We start from the raw sequence: 18,032 nt of genomic DNA, 5'->3' as shown, positions 1-18,032 counted from the left end.
AAAATATTGTATACATATATGTATATATATACACATATGTATATATACACATATACATATACACACATATATACATATATATACACACATATATGTATATATATATACACACACACACACATATATATATATATACATGTGTATATATATATATATATATATACACACATATATATATATATGTACACGTACATGTATATATATATACACACGTATATATATATACACACACACGTATATGCATATATATATATATACACCTATAAATATATGTATATATATATATATATATATATATATATATATATATATATATATATATATATGTATACACACACACATATACATATATATACACACACACACACACACACACACACACACACACACACACACACACACACACACACACACACACACACACACACACACACACACACATATATATATATATATATATATATATATATATATATATATATATATATATATATATATATATATGTTTATTTTAGGGCTGTGTGTCTTTGGGCACCACATGATTTTCATTCGATTCTTCGGGGTGAACTATTTGATTCAGAATCTATTCCCCATTCAAAATAATGTAATAATATTGGGTGCAAAAAAAGTAAATTTCTCCATAAAATTGAAAAACAGCTCTGATAAATGTCAAAATTACTTAAAAGAAAACTGGTTTTGTTTAATAAAATTCTACCCAAACATTTAAAAAGTCAAATATCTTAAGAAAAGTTGCAGTATTAAGATTTTTTTTGATTAAATAGAAAAGTCATTTAATACAAAAAAAAAAGGGAATATTACAAGGAAAGTCAAATTAAAAGAACTGATTATATGAGTCCTATAAAATTCTATTTTTGGGAGTTTAAACACGGGGAAAAATGTAGGAACGAAATACGGGAGCGTTGACAGGTATGGCGTCAACACAGATAAAATAAATTTAAAAAAAGGTTGGCTGGCGTGATTGTTTTAGTGCATTTTTAATCAGTAAGGGCTCATCGATAAAACCAATAAAAAAGGCTGAGATTACCATCATTTACCATTTTTCTTTAAGCTTTAAAAAAAACGGGCGACTGAAAACAGACCGATATGTCACATATTTATTTTGCTCCGCAGCGTGGTTCCCTCCGCTCTTGGAGCAGCGGTCCGTCTGGGAGTGTAAACAACAGGTAAACTTTTAATTTTTTTTTTTTTAAATGGAGACAGAAAAAGAACAACTTTCCCGTATTCAGCAACCTTTTCCCTTCTTTTCCGTTTCGCTGACCACACAGACTCAGCCATGCTCCACATGGTTGACTGTTCTCCACTCAAGCGGTTCCCGGGAAATACTCCTTCTTTTGATTGTCTAAACCTTCGAGTTTGCAGTTGCCGCCCTTACGTTTGCAGGGTTCATACAGCTTTTTGGGGGTCAAAACGTAAGGATTCGAACGCGTTCAAAGTGTGACAGATGACAAATTCTGATAATGCGTTGGAAAAAGGGACGGGCGTTGTTGATCAACTGCTGAAATATGTTTAAATATTGCTTTGTAGAAATTAAGGTAAGAATGGACTACACTTCTCGGCTGTTGATTCACACTCGACTTGTTCGTGTTCGAAAGACGATTAACAAAAGGCAATGCAGTGGAACCCGCTTAAGTTGGCATACTTTCGTCGGCATGACAGAAACTATGATCATGTCTTTTGTATACACGCAAATCTAAATAATTTTTTTATAAAAAACGCATTTAGCCAGTTGCTCTGGTATAGAAACCATGTTGACACGGTCATGCTTTTATTTCGAAGCTTACTTTGCACTGAACAGGAAGTAAGAAGTTTTACAGTATCTGTCTAGTGTCCGTGATTTAAATTTGGGCTCATTTGGTCAAAGTCAAAGTTCAACCCCTGGTTTTTCTCCCAAATTGGCCGTTCCAAACCAAAATGGCCGATTCCGTTTTATTTTGTAACATGAGTTCTAACATGATGAGTTCCACCAAATTTTGTGACGAACCGTGAAACTGGTGGCGCTAGCTACAGAGCAAATTATGGGGGGGTTTGTGTTGAGAACTGCTGAATTATACAATTTTAGCAAGTTTTAATGAATGGAACGACCCTCAATTATGCTAGGAAACAAACGTTTGCAAAGTACTTTTTATAAAAAGGCATACATGCTCTGGTATAGAAACCATGTTGATACTGCCATGCTTTTATTCTGAAGCTGACTTTGCACTGAGCAGGAAGTCAGAAGTTTTAATGAAGACGGTAGCAATGATGATGACATCAATACTACCACCAGGGTGTCTCGATGCAACTTTTTCCACTTCCGATACGATATCGCACCGGATCCTTGGGTATTGGCCGATACTGTGAAACTGGTGGCGCTAGCTACAGAGCAAATTATGGGGGGTTTGTGTTGAGAACTGCTGAATTATAAAATTCTAGCAAGTTTTAACGAATGGAACGACCCTCAATTATGCTAGGAAACAAACGTTTGCAAAGTACTTTTTATAAAAAGGCATACATGCTCTGGTATAGAAACCATGTTGATACTGCCATGCTTTTTCACTTACGATACAATATCGCACCGGAGCCTTGGGTATTGGCCGATACAGATATTAATCTGATACGATATCAGCACGGATCATAGTTAATGCTTTTTATCATTTGTAGTGCGGAATGTTAGTAGCGTCTTGTTCAAGGTGAAATTAGTCAAACAGAAAACAATAGTGGGTATAAAAACACTAAATGTATGATTTTTAAAGTGTAGTATTAATTTGTTTTTGGCGACACCAAGGGGTCACATTAATTCATTAAATTAATGTAAATTGAGAGATGCGCACATGTTTGTTACTGGATAATTTCTACGATACTTATTTTTCCCTTGGAGACTTTGTATCTGTAAGTAATATACAACATTAATGATTTGATACTTGTTTATATTGCCAAAAGTCATGCTTTCGACTGCAATAGTTAAATTAAAAGCACTTATTACGCATGTCTAACTTGTGTGCTTAGCTGTTGAGTAGCTCCTCATAGCCCACCATGTTTACTTTTTGTAAAGGGCTTAACTAAATAAAATAAAATAAAATATAATAATTTAGACACAAGCCGATACCATTCGATACATACACGCTTAACTATAACACTTGTCAACATAAACAGGCCGATTTTTCATCGAATTTACCCTTTTGTGTCCCAAATTCTGTGGACTATGTTTGTCTTGGTAGTTTTTTGGGGGGCAATATTCAGAAGAGGTTGGAACAGAACTTGCTGCGGACATTGACGGGGTGAACTCAAACGGGTTCCACTGTGGTAAACAATTGAATGGTTGTTTGTTTATCGGTGGCCTGTGATTGGCTGGCGACCAGTCCAACGTGTCGTATGGACAATTTATTGATTGGAACTAAGTCAAATGCCCATCCCAGGTTGTAATCAAATCAAAAGGATAACAAATACCCAAAGCTCTATGAACCCTGTGTGTTTGGCACTGACCAATAAGGGCGTGAATAAACGAAAGCTTCTTTACGTTTCTAATGGGGTAAAAATATTGGAACAAACTGGCTTCACCGACCAATCGGAGCGCGCCCCAGCTGCTGGCACGCCCACTGTTATCATTGCCAATCCTTTGAACGCAAATCGATCTTCTTCAGAAGCAAAGTTTCCCCGAAATGTTTGAATTGTTTTCTTCTCCGTCCTCCACACGTGACCGTGGGCTTCGCTAAACCACCTTGCAACGTCCTACTGTATTTCCTCATAAGGTGCTGTCATTCAAATATAAAACAATTATAAAATAGTACAAATCCAAAAGGAAGTCAAATAAGAGAACATGCACAAGATACCAGACGCAATCGCCGACTTTACAAGAGGGGAGGAGGGTGGGTAGCTGCTATCTACGTTGGTGTTTGACAGAGTTGCTTTGCACCGCCAACCAAACGGGGCGGTGACGCCTCACTGGGCTTCCTTTGCGAGCGCACCTTTCGAGAAATTCATGTCACAAAATGCTGCGTTCATGGCACAGATTTTGTCTGACCGGACTTCCTGTTACCAAAGTGTGAGATGCGAGAGCGGTGGGTCTCGACTTTGGGGGAGACGCGTGACAGGTCTCTTGTGCCAACTCGCGGTTGACTCTCCATGCCTCGTAGGCAATTAGTGCACATCGATAGGATTCCTGGTAATTGATTGAGCCTGTAAGTGCTAGCCTACAAGCGATATTTTGGCATGGCGTCTCTTTAGCGGAAGGGACCTTTATCGAGCCAACGTTTCGTTCTGGGAGGGAAACGTTGACTGGTTTTGGGTGGAGCCTGGACCGCGGCTTTCACTGGAAATCTATATTTCATTGTGGGCTCTGCTCAAATGTTGGTTGGACAGCTGTGTAGCCAAGTTCTTGTCCTCAGGCTTGTCCTGCGCCGCTGTCATGTTGTGCTGATGTTTTCAGGAGACATCCCTCCGACAAGCATTCGTCACCTTACCCTTCGCTCTCCTGCCCTCCTCTTGTCCATGCCGTCATCTTCCCACCGAGCGTTCTTTGCTCCGTATGGCTACTTCCTCTGACTGATTACGATGAGTCCAGAATTCCTCTGAGTGCTGCTGAATTTTCCTGCGCTGATTCGCCGGGTTTTGGCTAAAGGGTAGGTGAGATACGCTGTGATGGCCCGTCGCTGTACTGTGTTGTGATTGGAGGACAATTATCATCTATTTCTGATTGTAAAGAAAGAATTCCTGTTGCTGGTTTGCACACAGATCTTGTCAGAGGAACCAAGACTGGAAGAGAAAAGAAAACAGGGAAGCAGGGTTTAGTTGGTGTTGTTGAGGGTTGAATAAAAACACTGTACATACGGGAAGATAGAAGCAAATCAAATAACTAAGATTTCTACGACGGTGGAACCTCAATTTACGAACGCCTCTATTTGCAACTTTTTGAGTTTACGAACCTTTACATCGCGCTAAATATGCCTCTGTGCGCGAACCATGTCTCTGGCTCCTAATTAGTCTGCGGACGTATGCAGTAACATATTGTGTCATTTCTCATTCTATTATTTTGTCAAAATTATAAAGGACAAGCTGTAAAAATGGATTATTAACCCACTTGTTCATTTACTGCAGGGGTGTCCAAACTTTTTCCACTGAGGGCCGCACACTGAAAAATCAAAGCAAGCGGGGGCCATTTTGATATTTTTTATTTTAAAAACCAATACAATATATGTATAAAAAGATACATTTAGGCCTCCACTCAGACTTTATCCCGGGGACCCCAAAAGGTTTTGGTCAAAAAAATATTACAAATGTGTCATTATTTAGTATTATTATTATTCAAGGTTTAAATCTCTAGATCAACATTAGGTCTATCTGTCAATAAAACGCTTTTAAAGATTTAAGTTGTATGCCATTTTTGTCAAGGAAAACCGTGTTTTTTTATGGAAAAAAACACAAAAATATGCAATATTTTCCCACAATAAAATTTTAAAGTGGAATATTTGAGATTATATAATAATTGGAGTCTTAAAAAGGTCAATAACTCATAACAACATTGATTTTAATTCATTATTTTTTTGAGCAATGACACTTAAAAAAAAAAAAGTCCCACCAAAATTATTGGGGATCCGAAAGGGTGCTGCTCAGTAAAGTTTAAAAAAATAAATCCAACATTTTTTTTTAAACTTTGACCACAATAGCTTCAAGATCAACTTCAGATCTATCCGTCAATTATAGGTGTAATTGTTCTTTATGGTTTTTTGTTTGTTCGTTTTAGGCCCTTCTTTAAAAAAACTTTGTTTTTTAAATGGCAACCAAAAATATGCAACATTTTCCCCCCAAAATATCTCAAAGTGGAATATTTAACGTGAAGTAAATGGAGCCTTGAATAGGTCAATAATTCATAATGACATTGATTTTGATTCATTATTATTTTTTAAAGAAAGAAACAGCCTGCATGGCAGCTTTGTGTTATTAGAGTAAATAATGCAATATTTTCTTGTTACATTTCACCTGTTTGATCTTTTATACCACTTTTTATGTTTTTTATTTTTGTTTTCATCCTATTTTTAGAATGTGCCGTGGGGCCGTTAAAACATTACCTGCGGGCCGCAAATGGCCACCTGATTTACTGTTAATATCTGGGTCTTTTCCGTTTCAACATGTTCTATCTACACTTCTGTTAAAATGTAATAATCACTTATTAAGTTAAAGTTATAGTTATTCTTCTGTTGTTTGGATACTTAACATTAGTTTTGGATGATACCACAAATTTAGGTATCGATCCGATACCAAGTAGTTACAGGATCTTTGGTCATATTCCAAAGTCCTCATGTGTTCAGGGACGTATTTACTGAGTTTGTAAACATAATATACATTTTAAAAAAAGGAAAAATATTCTGTGACAATAAAAAATATAGATTTAGTTATAGTAGTATCGACTAGATAAGCTCTTGTACTTGGTATCATTACCAGGTGTAGATCTACCCATGGCGTTTGTTTACATTCAGGTGCACTAGCTTTTGTTAGCGGTGACGCCGGTGAGCAATTGTATCCTCCTACGGTGTGTAGGGAAGCATGTTTAGCTATTCCTCGTCCTGCAGGGATGATACTTTATTCAACACAATGGAGACGAGGATTAGTGATTTAGAAGTACCGTATTTTTCGGACTATAAGTCGCTCCGGAGTATAAGTCGCTCCGGAGTATAAGTCGCACCTGCCGAAAATGCATAATAAAGAAGAAAAAAAAACATGTATAAGTAGCACTGGAGTATAAGTCACATTTTTTGGGGAAATTTAATTGATAAAACCCAACACCAAGAATAGACATTTGAAAGGCAATTTAAAATAAATAAAGAATAGTGAACAACAGGCTGAATAAGTGTACGTTATATGAGGCATAAATAACCAACTGAGAACGTGCCTGGTATGTTAACGTAACATATTATGGTAAGAGTCATTGAAGTAACTATAACATATAGAACATGCTATACGTTTACCAAACAATCTGTCACTCTTAATCGCTAAATCCCATGAAATCTTATACGTCTAGTCTCTTACGTGAATGAGCTAAATAATATTATTTGATATTTTACGCTAATGTGTTAATAATTTCACACATAAGTCGCTCCTGAGTATAAGTCGCACCCCCGGCCAAACTATGAAAAAAACTGTGACTTATAGTCCGAAAAATACGGTAGCTAAAACACTGCCGACTGCGGATGGATGTTCGCTGCTAGCGAGCTAGCCTTGTCTTAAAGCACCTCTTCCTGTGGGCGTTTCAGTGTTATAACTTCACTAGGGCTGCAACTAACGATTAATTTGATAATCGATTAATCTGTCGATTATTACTTAGATTAATAATCGGATAAAGAGACAAACTACATTTCTATCCTTTCCAGTATTTTATTGAAAAAAAACAGCATACTGGCACCATACTTATTTTGATTATTGTTTCTCAGCTGTTTGTAAATGTTGCAGTTTATAAATAAAGGTTTATTAAAAAAATAAAATAATAAAAAATAAAAAATGTAAATACAAAATAAATAAATTAAAAAAAACTCTGCGCGTAGCATAGATCCAACTATCCATCCATCCATCCATTTTCTACCGCTTATTCCCTTCGGGGTCGCGGGGGCGCTGGAGCCTATCTCAGCTACAATCGGGCGGAAGGCGGGGTACACCCTGGACAACTAATCGACGACTAAATTGGCAACTATTTTAATAATCGTTTTTAATCGATTTAATCGATTAGTTGTTGCAGCCCTAAACTTCACCTTTATCTCTATTTTTTAGGCCAAAATGCGTCCATTCTCCCTTTTCGGTCTACACACTGTGTCTGCTTGTAAGTACTCTGTGATTGTGCGCTGCCGAACATCTGCCCGTAAATCAAGCAATGTCATGACGTCATGCCCGTTAAAAATAAAAAATTGGGAACCCATCCATCTATCCATCTATTTTCTACCGCTTGTCCATCATTTCGGGGTCGCGGGGGGTGCTGGAGCTGCATTCGGGCGGTAGGCGGGGTACACCCTGGACAAATCGCCACCTCATCGCAGGGCCAACACAGACAGACAGAACTGGTACTTTTCAAACAGAGTATAGTACTGTTTTTGCTTCATTAGTACCGCAATACTATACTAGTACCGGTATACCGTACAACCCTAGTAGGGGATGATGGGAAATGTCTAATAAAATGAAGAATTAATGTGGCATAAGATAACAGTGTTTGTGTGTGATAAATCACTTTATTTTCAATCCTTGACGAGGCAAATAAACACTGACAACGATGACATCCCATTATTTCTTGTGTGTAGGAAATATGCTAACTTCATGTTTTTGGCATTACAGGCAAATTATGTTTGAAAAAGTCAGAATGATGTATCTTTTGGGGACCATGAACATCTGTACGGAATTTCACAGCTCACCCAAAGTGGATGCAAATAACCTTAAAAGCCCCCTGGGGTGTCTTACTGCACTAAGGGTCTTAAATCCCTCCAAATTCATTTGAAGACAAAACAAAATAATTAAATCTTGTGTTAACTAGATTTTCCCAAAGGTGTTGTCGGTCTTTTTTAAGTGTTATTACTCTGATGTATTTTTAAGAGCTGAAGTGTTTTACGCGACGGCTCACTGCTATAAAAGTAGGTGGGATGTCGTGATTAACATCCCTGCTGAGTTATAATATCAAGATGGATGCAAATTTTCAGATTCATCTGTTTGCTACTTGGCGAGAAAAGTAGTAGTTCGGTTAGTTTTCTCCAAAATATGAGGTGTGCGGTCCATGTGTAAAGATAACTTCGCAACCGGCGCTTTATAAATAAACGGGACTTCTGCAGTAATAACCAAGCCTTCCTGACTTGATTGGGCAGGACCGCAATAATCCAGCTGCGCCCACCGGTCACAAATTATGTCACAAGTCAAAGCGCCAATGTTTTTCTAATCTATTTTAGGGACGTTGAGAATCGTCGTCCCGATGCATGATTGGGACCTCTGTGGTTTGACCATGAGACTGACATAGATCCAAACTACTAGTGTGGCTTGTGCTCAGTCCATTTGTTGGTTTTGTGTCCCTGGATGACTGCAAATTCAGTCACTGTGATGTCACATACAGTATCGTGCACAAATGGTTGAACTTCCTGGTTGTTGAGGATGGTTGGCCTTTTTATCCACAACACCGATTTAGTTTTTTTGTCTCTTGAGGCTATGTCTACACTAAGCCGGATAACCCCTTAGACCAGGGGTGTCCAAAGTGCGGCACGGGGGCCATTTGCGGCCCGCAGGTCATTTTTTTAACGGCCCCACGGCACATTTTAAAAATACGATTGGAAAAAATTAAAAACATAATAAATGGTATAAAAGAGCAAACAGGTTAAATGTAAAAAGAAAATGTTGCAATGTTTACTCTAATAACACAAAGCTGCCATGCAGGCTGTTTCTTTCTTTAAAAAATAATAATGAATCAAAATCAATGTCATTATGAATTATTGACCTATCCAAAGCTCCAGTTACGTCACATTAAATATTCCACTTTGAGATATTTTTTGGGGAAAATTTTGTATATTTTGTGTTTGCCATATAAAAAACTGAGCTGTTTTTTTTAAAGAAGGGGCTCAAACAAACAAACAAAAAACATAAAAAACAATAAAATTTATAATTGGCGGATAGATCTGAAGTTGAGATTATTGAGATTATTGTGTTAAAAGTAAACAGTAAAAAAAATGTATAATTTATTTTTTAACACTTTAATGAGTAGGACCCTTTTGGATACCCAATAATGTTAGTGTGATTTGTTTTTAAGTGTCATTGCTCAAAAAATAATAATGAATTAAAATCAATGGTGTTATGAGTTATTGACCTTTTTAAGGCTCCAATTATTATATAATGTCAAATATTCCACTTAAAAATGTTATTGGGTGAAAATATTGCATATTTTGTGTTTTTCCATAAAAAACTGGGTTTTCTTTGACAAAAAGAGCATACAACTTAAATCTTTAAAAACGTTATATTGACAGATAGACCTAATGTTTATCTAGAGATTTAAAACTTGAATAATAATAAAAATAATAATACTGAATAATGACACATTTTTAATATTTTTTTGACCAAAACCCTTTGGGGTACCCGGGATCAAGCTTGAGTGGAGGCCTAAATGTATATTTTTTATACATATATTGTATTGGTTTTTTAAATAAAAAATATCAAAATGGCCCCTGCTTGCTTTGATTTTTCAGTGTGCGGCCCTCAGTGGAAAAAGTTTGGACACCCCTGACTTAGACCCTTTATGGTCCCCGGGAGCCCTAACGGTTAAAAAAAAAAATCCATATATTTTGTTATGGTTTGAAAATGAAAAATATCAAAATGGCCCCCGCATGCTTTATTTTTTCCGTGTGCGGCCCTCAGTGGAAAAAGTTTGGACACCCCTGCCTTAAACGAATAATTATTTAGCCCAAGCCCCGTTTCAGCCACACTAAACTATCGTTTAAGTGCGCCGCATATTTCTTCAATCTCTGGCTCTTAGCTTTGTATGGACTCATTGATCGTTTACAAAGTGAGTTCGGAGAGGAAGTGACGCCAGAAAGACCGCGGCCCACACAGGATGCGACGTCAGAAAGAACGCGCGGTTTCGTAACTCGGAGCTAACCACTGGAAATATGGAGGCGACTCATCCAGACATGCCCGTGTTTCCGTCTGTACGGACGCTTGTGGAAATCACACATGAATACTTTAAGACAGGGGTGTCCAAAGTGCGGCCCGGGGGCCATTTGGGGCCCGCAGCTAATTGTTTACCGGCCCGCCACACATTCTGGAAATACTATTGTAAAAATAAAAAAGAACATTAAAAAAAGTGGAATGAGGTGAAATCTAACGAGAAAAAAGTTGCAATGTTGACACAAAAGCTGCCATGCAGGCTGTTTTTTTTTCTTTTGTCTTTCTTCATTTTTCTTTTTTTGCCATTGCTCAAAAAAAAAAAAATAATGACAAAAAATCCATGTTATAATGAATTATTTTCAGGGCTCCAATTACTTCAAATATTTCACTTTAAAATGTTTTATGTGGTAAATATTGCATGTATTGTGTTGTAGCCATACAAAAACATCAAAGTTTTCTTTGACAAAAGCGCATAAAACAAACAAAATAATAGTTCCAGCATAAAATCGACAGATATATCTGAAGTTGATCTCGTAACTTAAGTGTTGAAAGTAAAAGAAAAACCTAATGAAAATGTATCACTTTATGAGTGGGGCACCTTTTGGATCCCAAATACATTTAGTGATTTTTTATTTATCTTTTCACTGTGATTACTCAAAAATATGAAATAATTAAAATCAATGGTGTCCTGTATTATTGATCTTTTAGGGCTCTAATTACTAAATACTGCATATTTCAGTTTTACTCTAAAAAAACTAAGTTGTTTTTGACAGAAAAGCCATAAAACATTTTTTTTAAATTTGTATTACTTTATATCAACTTGAAGTTGATATAGAGATTTACTGTAAACGTTAAATAATTAAAAAATAATAATAATCTGACTTATTTTTAACATTTTAATGACTGAGACCCTTTATGGTCTCCGGGACCCCTAAGGGTAAAATAAATAAAAAATCCATATATTTTGTTATGGTTTGAAAATGAAAAATATCAAAATGGCCCCCACATGCTTTAATTTTTCCGTGTGCGGCCCTCAGTGGAAAAAGTTTGGACACCCCTGCCTTAAGAGAAAGCGATTGCAGCTATTTGGGATACAACACTTCTCAGACTGCAAGAGAACTTTCGAAAGTCCAGGTCAGCTGTGATTCTACTTACCGAAAAACTTTGTCCATTTGTCGAATGAGAGTCAACGAGAATGTGGGCTCCCGTGGATGTGATAAAAAAGGTAGCATGTGCTTTGTATTACCTGGCCGTTGAGGGAAGACTACGGAAAACGGCGAATGCTTTTGGACTGGCCAAGCAGACTGTATCAGTTATTGTCCGCCATGTATGTCGCGGACTCAACGTCTAGGTCCAGAGTATATGAAGTCACCAAAAAGGAATGGACAATGAAGGTGAAGGCAAAAGAGTGAGTGTCCTGACCAGATATCTAGATCCCGAGATTGATTGTTGTAAAATGTTCTTTGTCACATTGTGTACTTTTACGTGTTTTTTAAAGATTTGATTAATTTATGATGGCTCAGGCGTGATTCACTACAATAGGGCCCCACAGCACGCTGGATTCCAGTTAATTGAAATACCACAACACTGGATATTGTTCAGATAAGTTACATTGAAGAACTTGCACACAAAGCTACACTGGAGGTGACTATGACGTAAGCATTTTCCGCGCATGCGTATTAGGTCACGTTGCGCCGGCTGACGGAGGGGAGGAGGGGGTCTTAAATGACCATTGTGTGTGTGTGTGTGGACAAGGATAAGGTTAGGTAGGATTTACCCTGGATAACCTTAGCAGGTTTAGTGTAGAAGGGGCCTGAATTAAAGGTAGATCGGTCCAATGGACCTTTGGGGGATTACCATGATTTGAGTGATTGATCAACACAAATGGTATGTTATTCTTCCTTTGTGCAAATCGCGTGGAATGCTGAATGGTTTCTGATTTGGGCGCCACCAAAAAATACAACAACAAATGTTTGACAATTTTCTAGGGCCCCGAGAAAAAAAGGTTTGTAGCACTTAACAGCAACTCGGCGCAGACTGGTGACCATGGGTGTTGTTGTCTGCCATGCTTAGCCTGCTTGAGTTGGCACCATGTACCAACATTCTAGAAGTCTAGCCTTGGAAACTATTCTCAGCCCCCAGGGAAGAAGCCTTTTGTTTTGGCCAGACTACGAGTAAGAGGTTGCATGAATACACCGTCCTCCTCCCCTTTTCAGTGTGCCCACTCCCACGGGCACTATCCCAACACAACTTGACCATGCTAATATGCCCCGGCGTACTCTTGGGTTGCTTGAGTGGCCATTGTTCTCTCGTCCCACCCCCGGTTGCTAAACTCCTAAATTCTGTCTCTTTATCTTCTCAACCCAACTGGTCGTGACGGACGGCTATCCCACAGAGCCTGTTAGAGGTTACTTTTCTAGAGGGAGTTTTTCCTTGCCTCCGTTGCCAAGTGCTCGCTCACGTGGGGTTCAGTGGGTTTTTCTTGAATTTTATGAGGAGCATGGTTTTAGACATCCTCCAAAAACTGACATGACTAAAAGTCAAATGCAGGGCAGAGCTTGGAACAGTGAAGCCCCTCTCTAGAGCTAATTTTAGTCCTTTAGTCCATTAGTATGCAATGTTTCTTTTCAACCAACAGTTATTACGGACTACTGCCTTAAACTGTCCATGAATATGCACTCTGCCTTGACTCAGCATACACAACTACACAGATGCCAACTTCCTCGAATAGATCCTTGCCAGCAGGGGGCTGACCAGCCTTCTTTCTTTAAACCGCCCCCCTCCGCCCTTAAACCCCGTCTTCAAATTCATCATCAACTGCCCATGACGTCATGTCTAGTTGCCAGGAGTAAATACACATCCTGGGGTTGTTTTGTGTCTTATAAATGTACCTTCCTTGCCTTTTTCTGGTAATATTCATTTTGCCACTAGAGGTCCCCTGCAGCCCAGTCTTGTGGATGGTGTGAACACAACACAGTTGCTCTGGGAATTATTCAACCTTCATTGTAATGAACATTTATTGGCAAGATGTACAAACAGATGGAGAATTAAAACATGTTTGATATTAGATGTATTTGTCATGAAATGTTTATTTGTGTTCCTGTGTTTTGTATTATTTCCTTCTCAGCGGTCTTATTTTCAGTTCCACTTTCTGTTGTCTCCTTTTGCCACCTTTTTTTAAGTCTGAGAGCTGGATTTGTCACCTCTACCTGATTGACAACCAGGACACACCTGTTCCTGGTTGCCAATCAGGAGGCTTTATATCCAAGCCCTGTCCTCTGGATGGATCTTTGTGCTTTGCTGCAGAGTGTTCCCTGTGCTTCCTATGCCTCATGTTTCTTCCCTTTTGTACTAATTTTGTTTTTGTGTGCACTGTTTTTTTTTGCTTTGAGTGCATTCCCGAGCTGCACTAGTTGTATTTGTATTATTATATATATATATTTTTTAAACTTGCACACTGTCTTCCGTCTCTGCATCCTTATGAACTTATTTTATTTGAGTGCTATCAAACAATACATTTTTCAGCAATCACGAATAATCAAACTTATTTACTTGCTTGCATAATCAAATATTTTTTTTTTTAAATACCCAATATTATGACACAAATGCATTTTTTTTTTGTCAGAATGTCATAAAGGAAAATGTTTTAAATGTCGCACTCTAATGTCATTCATTTGCTCAAAAATGAGAAATGTTTTATCTTGGTGAATTTTGAAGCAACATTTGCCACCCAGCACACCAGTCGGAGTCTCCTCGCGGTCAAAAGAAGTTAATATGCATTATACATGAATAATGTGACGATTTATTTGTGATTAATCAAGTTAGCTTTGACAGTCCTGTTTCATTTGCAAACTACTGCGAGCGTATATATAACAACAAAACAGTCTTTTAATGAAGTATTATTTTAAAATGATATCGACTATGAAGGACATTCACAATGAGTCCGGTATGTTCTATTACAAGTTAATAGCGTACTTCCTTTGACAATGACTACATCATGGCTGTGCAGTGATCTCCCATGATGCACTGAGCTTGTTTCCTCTTGTTCGTTACATCTTCTCATTTCCAAGACCTCCATCGTTAGTGTTAATTAGCATTATTGATACAATTATTGCTATCTGATCCCTCCTTTAATCCATCAATCATGTTCCTGTCTGCCATTTTTACCTTTGTCATTCTATTGCAACCTCACCAGTCGAGGCAGACGGCCGCCACAGTCTGGAGTTGCTTTGTTCTAATCTAGACCCATGCGTAAAAACCGTGTTGATTCGGACAGCAGTTTTTAATTTAGTTTTAGTCATAATCTTTTGAGGAGTCGACTAATATATAAAGTATAGAAGATAAGGCCTCTTTTAAGTTCATTTGAAAGCAACTTTAAATAAAGTACCTGCAAAGCATTTGTTTAACACAAAAGTAGAATTATCTTATGGTCGGTATTGATGTACCGTATTTTTTGGACCATAGGGCGAACCCCATTATAAGGCGCACTGCCGATGAGTGTGTCTATCCAGGTCTATTTTTATACAAAAAGTGCACCGGATTACAAGGCACATTAAAGGAGTCATATTATATGTATTTTTTTTTTCTACATTTAAAACACTATCTTGTGGTCTACATAACATGTAATGGTGGTTCTTTGGTCAAAATGTTGCATAGATTATGTTTTACAGATAATATTCAAGCCGCTTTCTGACCATCTCTTTCAGGATGCACCGTTTTGTGGGCGGTCTTATTTACGTGCCTCCACTTCGACAGCGTCTTCTCCCCGTCATCTTTGTTGTAGTTTTTAGCGCTTCCATAGCGAACCTACTGACGGATATAAGTTAGAACTGTACGCTACTTTGTATTAGAAATGGCAACAGCGGAGGATGAATGCCTCACAACAAGAAGATAGAGGAAAAGAAGGAGCTAATTGGCTACGGCGCAGACTACATTGGCGGTTGTGCGCAAATTTTCAGGACTTATGCAGATCCAAAATACGCATCAGCAGGTACCAATAGGTAAGCAAAGTTGGTTTTGTATAATATTGCGAAACAAAACGCCAGATAATATGTCTCCTAGTAGGTGCCATTTTGGGGTCCTTATACACACACTATAATAATACTCGTATGTTGAAGCACAGTACGCCTGACTATGGTAGGCGTAATGCTCCGACAATCCATCAAGCGGTGCATAGCTTACAAAAGTCGTACTAAAAGTTTGACAGATTTTTGAGCGACGCATGTAATGTTCCATATTCTCAATAAAACATCAAAGTGCTTGCTAGAGTAATTTATTGAACAACAGGCGTCAACCTGCAGGCTACATGTATCTCTTATGTGTGACTGCCATCTACTGGTCACAGTTATCATTACACCATGTACCAAATAAAATTGCTTCGAGCTTGGTAAGCACAACCAAAATTAATACGTACATTAGGTGCACCGGGTTATAAGGCACATCGTCTATTTTTTGAGAAAGTGAAGGATTTTAACTGAGCCTTATGGTCCGAAAAATATGGCAGTTACCGTATTTTTCAGACTATAAGTCACAGTTTTTTTAATAGTTTGGCCGGGGGTGCGACTTATACTCAGGAGCGACTTATGTGTGAAATTATTAACACATTAGCGTAAAATATTAAATAATATTATTTAGCTCATTCACGTAAGAGACTAGACGTATAAGATTTCATGGGATTTAGCGATTAGGAGTGACAGATTGTTTGGTAAACGTATAGCATGTTCTATATGTTATAGTTATTTGAATGACTCTTACCATAATATGTTACGTTAACATACCAGGCACGTTCTCAGTTTGTTATTTATGCGTCATATAACGTACACTTATTCAGCCTGTTGTTCGCTATTCTTTATTTATTTTAAATTGCCTTTCAAATGTCTATTCTTGGTGTTGGGTTTTATCAAATAAATGTCCCCAAAAAATGCGACTTATACTCCAGTGCGACTTATATATGTTTTTTTTCCTTCTTTATTATGCATTTTCGGCCGGTGCGACTTATACTCCGGAGCGACTTATAGTCCGAAAAATACGGTAACCAAAAATTAAATGTTTTTGTGGTCCCCTTTATTTTGAAAAGTATCGGATCACATTTTGGTACCAAAATATTGGTATCGGGACAACCCTACTCCCAGGTGTACACATATTACGATGTGGAACATCCATACATTTTTGTTTTGAAGGTGAGATATCAAACTTCTTATCTCACAAGGAAAAAGATTCTATTTGCCCACCTTTTTAACTAACTTTCATTCGTACGCTTTTCAAAAGTTGTGATTGTATACATTCCAAACTTGTCCCACCCATTTACAAGACAAGATTAAATATGATTGGATATCTTTTTTGTCAACATTGTCGTCTAATTTTTATTCGTTAACTAAATGTCAGTTAATTTTGTCATTGTTTTAGTCAACATGCATTTGTTTCGATTACCGTATTTTTTGGACTATAAGTTGCTCCGGAGTATAAGTCGCACCGGCCAAAAATGCATAATAAAGAAGGGAAAAACATATATAAGTCGCACTGGAGTATAAGTCGCATTTTTTGGGGAAATGTATTAATGAGGCATAAATAACCAGTGTTGGGACTAACGCGTTACTTAGTAACGCGTTACTGTAACACCGTTAGTTTCGGCGGTAACTAGAAATCTAACGCGTTATTTTTTATATGCAGTAACTCAGTTACTGTTACTGCATGATGCGTTACTGCGTTATTTTACGTTATTTTTATGTAGTATCGGCTAGAAACAGAAGATCTGAGTGTGTTTTATTGGAGCGCTCCGGTGGAAAATAAGAGGCGTGCTTTCTGTGTGTGGGGGAAAGCACGCCTCCCCGCAGGGGCTAACAACCTTCACTTTACCCGGAAGAGGGTCTTTACAGCTGAGGGTGAATGACGAGACCGGCGGTTTGTTGCAACTTTGTGACTTTATTGGACGCAGCCATCCACCAAGCTAGAACACCTGCACGCACTCACTGTCGCCGCTCCCTCACCTCTCTCGCCCACTCACTCACTGACGTCACTCACCTCACATGTTGTCATATCTTAAAGGGCCACACACACACACATACGCTACTCTCATAACAACTAACAAGACATCATGGTGAAGCCAGAAGTCGAGTTTTTTAACATGGAGACATTCTCAATACTTTTCTTTTGTCGAGCACAAAGAAAATAACATTTTAGTTAAATGTAAGTTGTGTCTTGGATCAAAGATCCTATCTACTTAGAGTTAAAGTTAAAGTGCCATTATGTTGCAGCTATTTAAAATAGTTTTGTAAATTTTTTCTGGCCTGAAATAAATTGGCCCTTTGAAACATATCTTTGTCTTTGTGTGTTGTATGTAGACCACATTGTTTGTGTGTTGTATGTAGACCACATTGTTTGTGTGTTGTATGTAGACCACATTGTTTGTGTGTTGTATG

General features: G+C 37.8%; 1 protein-coding gene across 6 annotated transcripts in view; it reads right to left on the bottom strand.

The window, feature by feature from the left end:
* Positions 1–507: 507 nt before the first annotated feature.
* Positions 508–18,032, bottom strand: part of nfixb (nuclear factor I/Xb) — a 511,053-nt gene continuing 493,528 nt past the window's right edge. For all 6 annotated transcript variants that reach the window (XM_062037120.1, XM_062037119.1, XM_062037121.1 and 3 more), the window contains one exon: positions 508–4,752. In XM_062037120.1, coding sequence (XP_061893104.1) covers positions 4,738–4,752 — 15 coding nt within the window. In that variant the 3' untranslated portion in view covers positions 508–4,737. The remainder of the gene's footprint in view (positions 4,753–18,032) is intronic.

Source organism: Entelurus aequoreus, linkage group LG25 (genome assembly GCF_033978785.1).
Source record: "Entelurus aequoreus isolate RoL-2023_Sb linkage group LG25, RoL_Eaeq_v1.1, whole genome shotgun sequence".
NCBI lineage: Eukaryota > Metazoa > Chordata > Actinopteri > Syngnathiformes > Syngnathidae > Entelurus > Entelurus aequoreus.
The sequence above is the reverse complement of the archived record's forward strand: the minus strand, read 5'-3'. Positions and strand labels throughout refer to the sequence as shown.